General features: G+C 46.5%; 1 protein-coding gene across 1 annotated transcript; it reads left to right on the top strand.

The window, feature by feature from the left end:
• The first annotated feature begins 395 nt into the window (after positions 1 to 395).
• CCR4 (C-C motif chemokine receptor 4) lies at positions 396 to 1,517 on the top strand. The gene has a single exon (XM_049766431.1). The coding sequence runs from the start codon at positions 396 to 398 to the stop codon at positions 1,470 to 1,472; it is 1,077 nt and encodes a 358-aa protein (XP_049622388.1). The 3' UTR covers positions 1,473 to 1,517.
• Positions 1,518 to 6,202: the final 4,685 nt, after the last annotated feature.

Below are 6,202 nucleotides of genomic sequence, written 5' to 3'. Positions count from 1 at the left end.
AGGTTTTATTCCTGGCTCTATGCTCAGAAATTGCTCCTGGCAGGCTCGGGGGGACCATATGGGATGTCGGGATTCGAACCACCATCCTTCTGCATGCAAGGCAAACGCCTTACCTTCATGCTATCTCTCCGGCCCCGGATTTTGTTTTTATAGAAATCATGTTTGTGGAACTGGGGAGATAGAGCAGTGGAGAGGGCATATGCCTTGCACCCAGCTGATCCAGGTTTGAACCCTGGTCTCCAAGCACTGCCAGGAGTGATTCCTGAGTTGAGCCAGGAGTAACCCCTGAGCACCGCCAGGCGTGACCCTGAAACAAAACAAAAAAAAATAAAGAAATCCTCTTTGCTCTTCCTTTAGCAGCTTCTGTTGGGGCTCCCACCCTACTTGGGACGAAAATGAATCCCACGGAAATAGCAGACACCACTATAGATGAAATCAGTTATTACAGCATCTATGACGGTATCCCCCAACCTTGCACCAAAGAAGGCATCAAGGCCTTTGGGGGACTCTTCCTGCCACCCCTCTACTCCCTGGTCTTTCTGTTTGGTCTGCTTGGCAATGCGACTGTGGTCCTGGTCCTCTTCAAATACAAGAGGCTCAAATCCATGACGGATGTATATCTTCTCAACCTGGCCGTCTCGGACCTGCTCTTCGTCTTCTCGCTCCCTTTCTGGGGCTACTACGCTGCAGACCAGTGGGTCTTTGGCCTTGTGCTCTGCAAAATGATCTCGTGGGTGTACTTGGTGGGCTTTTTCAGCGGCATTTTCTTCATCGTGCTCATGAGCATTGACCGCTACCTGGCCATTGTGCACGCGGTATTCTCCTTGAAAGCGAGAACTGTCAAATATGGGGTGCTCACCAGCGTGGCCACATGGGCAGTGGCCATCATCGCCGCCCTCCCCAACCTCTTATTCAGCACTTCTTACTCGGAGCGCAACCACACCTCCTGCAAAATCAAGTTTGCTTCCAACGCCACCGGGTGGAAGGTCCTGAGCTCCCTGGAGATCAACGTTCTGGGGCTGGTGCTGCCCATGGCGGTCATGCTGTTCTGCTACTCCAAGATCATCAGGACCTTGCAGCAGTGTAAGAACGAGAAGAAGAACAAGGCCATCAAGATGATCTTGGCCGTTGTGGTCCTCTTCCTGGGATTCTGGACCCCCTACAACGTGGTCCTGTTCCTGGAAAGTCTTGTGGAGCTGGAGATCCTTCAGGACTGTGCCTTGGAAAGACATCTGGACTACGCCCTCCAGGCCACCGAGACGCTGGCTTTTGTGCACTGCTGCCTGAACCCCATCATTTACTTCTTTCTGGGGGAGAAATTCCGCACATACATTGTGAAGCTCTTCAAGAGCTGTAAGGGCCCTCTAGGGTTCTGCCAAGACTGCAGATTCCTCCAGGCTTCTTCCTCTGACACCCCCAGCTCTTCCTACACACAATCCACTGTGGATCACGACCGCTACGATGCCCTGTAACACGAAAAAAGCCTCCAAAGTAGGTGAAAAAGCTTCCCCAGTTAATGGCTGACCAAAAACTGTTCTTGACTCTGAGCTCCCAAATCGAGGAAAGTCAGGCAGAAAACTTTCCTCCTGGGCGTGCTTCTGAGCCTCTCCACTTCAGGGTGATGAGCTGGGACTATCCTGCAGAGAGAATGACATCTGAGCAGTGTGGCAAGGCAGTTATTGATACCTGGGAAGAGAAGGACCAAGTGTGTCTCCCCTGAGCTGTTGTGGTTTTTCTAGAAGGAATGGCGGAGCGTTGGTTGCAGAAGGAGATTGCTGCTTCTTGCAGTTTTGTACGATGAATCTCTGGCTTTTGTGGAATCACAGTGAAGCCATTGTCCTGCTGTCCTCCAGTTTTTCTGAGAGGATCCGGCTGACACACAGCAGATTCCAGGAAGCCACTGCATCCAGAAGCAATTGACCTCGACCTTGATTCTTTTATCGGAAAGAAGCAATTGTTAGGATTCAGAACATTTGCGCTGATTACAAGTGTAAAGTATGGAGGCATCAGCGTAGTCTAATTTCCAGATACAACATAAAAGCATTCAAAATGCAAAATCTATGTGTGTAAGTTCCAACATTTTTATATTTTTAAAAGTGTGGACATTTGAAAATTGTATATATCCATATTCCAAAGTTTAAAAACAAAAGCACAAAGTAGCAGATTCATTTATTTGGGGCCTTTGGGAGTGGTGAGGACAGGGGTTGATTGGTTTGCACTTGGGGGTACTAAGTTGCTTCTCTCTGCTTGGTGCACTGGAGTTGCTTCCAGTGGTGTTCGGGAGATCATGAAGTGCCAGGGATTGAGATTGAGCCTCCAACATACGCATCGTGTGCCAGTCTTTTGAACTCTCTCCCCAGCACTCTTTGGGAGGGGGTCTTTCATGAGTTTATGATGTTATCAAAACATAAAACAATAAGGACCAATAAAGTGTGCTATTGCCTCAGTAATCACTTTGAAGTGTTTAATCAATTGAAATAAAATTACTGCTGGGCCTGAGATGTGGCTCAGTAGTAGAGCACTTGTCTTGTACGGGTGAGACCCTGGCTTCAATCCTAGGCATCCCAAAATAAGTTTATTGAGGGGCCAGAACAATAGGATAGTGGGGTCTACTTGCAGGTGACCGACTCAGGTTTGATACATGGTGCCCTTTATGGTCCCCTGAGCACCTTCAGTAGTGAGCCCTTAGCACAGAGCCAGGAATAAATCCTGAACACAGCTGAATGTGGCCCCCCAACCAAAACAAGACAAAACAAAGAGATTGTTGCTATGACATAAAATGATTGTCCATAATATGATATTTGAAAACAGTCCCCCCCTTTCTCCTCTCTCTGTCTGTGTCTCTCTGTCTCTGTCTCTCTCCCTCCTTTGGGGCCACTCTCAGTGATGTTCAGAATCTACTCCTGGCTCAAAGTTTCAGGGTTATTCTTGGCAATACTGGGGAACTATATGGTATTGAAGCTAGACCCTAGGGTTCTAAAAACTAGTGTCTCCCTCATGCAAGCATGCCTTCCAATCTTTTGAGCTGTCTCCCTACCCTTTATCCTCTTTTAATTAAAATAATTATTTTGATTTTGGGGGGGATTCAAACTTTGTATGCTCAGTGTTACTTCTAGCTTGGTGATTGGGGGTCACTCCTAATGGTGATGGGGAATCATATAGTGCTAGGGATCAAACCCTGGTCAGTTGTGTGCAAGGCAAGTGCCTTTAACCCTGTGTTGTCTCTTCAACCATCAAAAAAGTGATCTTTTCAGGGTCCAACCCTGATGGAAACCAGGTCAGGGTTTAACTCCTGACTCTGAGCTCAAGAATTATTCCTGATAATGCTCAGAGGACCATATGGGATGCTAGGAATGGAACCTGGGTTGGCCATGTGCAAGGTAAATAGTCTACTCGCTGTATACTACTCCAGCCCTAGAAAAGTGATTTTAAAAAATTAAATTGAGGGGCCAGAGTGTTAGTACAGCAGGTTGTGCACTTGCCTGGTATGCTGTAAACCTGGGTTCAATCCTTGGTACCACCACATATGGCCCCATGAAGCCTGCCTGAAGCGATCCTGAGTAAAGAGGAGAGTTCCTGACTCATAAAAGATAGTAAGTTTATAGAAAACTAAACTAAACATGTGTATAATTCCAATAGAGACTCTTTGATTAAGTTTGAGTCTCTGATAGAAACTTAAGGAAAAAGAGAAAAGAAAGAACATTATAGACTGATGAAATAGTGTAGGAAAAAAAGCAGTAAGAGAGTATAAGACATTCAGGCAGTGATGAAAATGTTTTTAGTAGCTAATATGAATATGCACGAGGGAGGAAGGTGTGTCTGAGAGGAGCAAGGTAGAAAAAGATGAGACCAAAGAAAAATTATTTTATGATACCAAGAAATCAGGTGAAGCAACATTATAATCATGACTGAGACCAGTGGGCGGCAACCTGCGACTCTTTACACTTTTAATTTGGCTCTTCTGTGTGCCGGGCGGCTGCTCCAGGAGTCAGGACTCTGCTCCTAGCCTCTGTCGTGTGCGCCTCAAAATAAATTTCAGCCGTGATTTTGGTGAGATTTGGCTCAGTTGAAAAAAAGGTTGCCGACTACTGATCTTAGACTCCACTAACCATAACCACCACCAGAAATGGCTTCGCTAACCACGGTTTAGCATAAAGCCATTCTTTATTGAGGTGAATCAGTGAATTTCCTTAGCTCTGAGTTAAGACCTCTCCACAGACAATACAAGTTTCTATTTCACTACGTAAATGTCACCAGTCTTTGCTCCAAAAACCCCTCTTATATTTCTAATAACACTATATGACAGCATTCACAGATTGATTAAATTGTCTCCTAGTTCCAGAAATTAGTGGGCGATTTTGGGGTCAGAACTTACTTCACTGAGACTTATGAAACACATAGCAGAAATCTACATTTTTATCTTTTCTGGCGAAATGTATAATAATATCAAGAAGATTAAAATTTAAAACCCATAAGCTCCTCCTAGCCACCTGAAACTCCAGATCTGCCTGCTTTTTTTGGTTGACATCTCCAGGGACTCTTGGGAGCCTGGCAGGGTCTTCTCCCCACATATCTGCACTTCCAGAAGTCCTGAGAGCCACTTTCATGATATAGAGCCAAACATCATTTCTGCCCAAATGGCCATTGCCATAGATTTAACTCAAAAGAGAGGCAAAACTCTCAAAAGAGGGCCCTGAGGATTGCACAGCAGTAGGGCATTTGTCTTGCATGCTGCCGACCGGAAATGGACCTGGGTTTGATCCCCGGCATCTCATATGGTCCCCTGAGCCTTCCAGGAGTGATTTCTGAGTGCAGAGCCAGGAGTAATCCCTGAGTGCTGCTGGGTGTGGCTCAAAAACAAAACAGCAAACTGAAAAGAGGCAAAATCACAGGTACCTGGGAGTAAACCTAGGTTAGCTGTGTGTAAGACAAAAAATAGCAGCAAATACTTATGGATATATGAGTCTTCCAGCTGATTGCACTGGGACCCCTCAGGAGGGGCTGGGTTAGGTCCCCCAATCTGCTGAAGCCTTGGCAACTGCATACACAGACCCACCCTACATCTGCTGCCACACCAATGGCCTAGCTTCGCTGCTTTTCCATTAGTCTCTGCAGACTCCTAACTTCCATAAACTCCAGGTATGTTGGTCTTGTGGCTGGCATCTCCAGGCACTCTTTGGAGCCAGAGTTGAACCACATCCGACGAACGCTTCGATACTTCCAGAAGTCCCAGCAGCCACACCTACAAACCACCAATGTCGCTCTATGAGCTCTTTGCCCCAGCTCCACAGTTCCTCAAGCTCCCATAATTTTAAGACTGACTTCCTGTTAAGAATACATCAAGGCCCCATACCAGAGCCTGTCTCCCTAGCCTGGGGAGTGCTGGGAGGCTTGGCAGGCCCCCAGCCGTCCTTGTCTTTTTCCCCTGGCTCCAGGCCTTCCCTGGGTGCCAGCTCAGATGGCCAGAAGTGGGTTCAGGTGGACTCTTAGTGGTCCTCAGGCTTCCCCACTCCCTCTGTACTCCAGGGAGGAGGTGCATGGGGAGGAGGGTGGGCAGACATTTGGCTTGGCTTGGTTTTTCTCCCCTGGACTTCAGTCTTTCCCTGGGCACCGGTCTAGGTGGACTCTATAGGGGTCAACAGGCTTTCCCCCATCTCTCCCTACACTAATGGGAATGCGCTCTGGGAGGCGGGCAGGCTGTTCTAGCACTGGTTTATGTTGGAACAGACAGTGGAAATTTTTTCTCTTTGTTTTCATATTGATAGTATTGTGTGCATGTATTCTATATATCCATAATATCCATCTTGTATTGGGACCTTGAAACTGCCCTACAAAGCTCATTTCTAATATTTTACTGCCTCAGTCCCAACCCTTACTTCCCCCCCTCCTCCCATGTAGGTGCAGCTCATGACATGAAGCTCACCACATAGAATGATAAGTGCAGTTAGAGAAATAACTACACTGAAACCTATCATAACAATATGAATGAATGAGGGAAAAAGAAAGCCTGTCTCGAGTACAGGTGTGGGGGGTGGGAGTAGGTAGATCTGGGAAATTGGTGGTGGGAATCCTGCACTGGTGAAGAGGGGTGTTCTTTACATGACTGTAATCATACAACTGCAATTATATTTGTAATCACGGTATTTAAATAAAGATAATTAAAAAAAGAATACATCAAATCAGATGTGAAATTATCATAGAA

The sequence above is a fragment of the Suncus etruscus genome, chromosome 20 (assembly GCF_024139225.1).
Source record: "Suncus etruscus isolate mSunEtr1 chromosome 20, mSunEtr1.pri.cur, whole genome shotgun sequence".
Taxonomy (NCBI): Eukaryota; Metazoa; Chordata; class Mammalia; order Eulipotyphla; family Soricidae; genus Suncus; species Suncus etruscus.
Note: the sequence above shows the minus strand (reverse complement) of the source record. Positions and strands in the feature narration are given on the sequence as shown.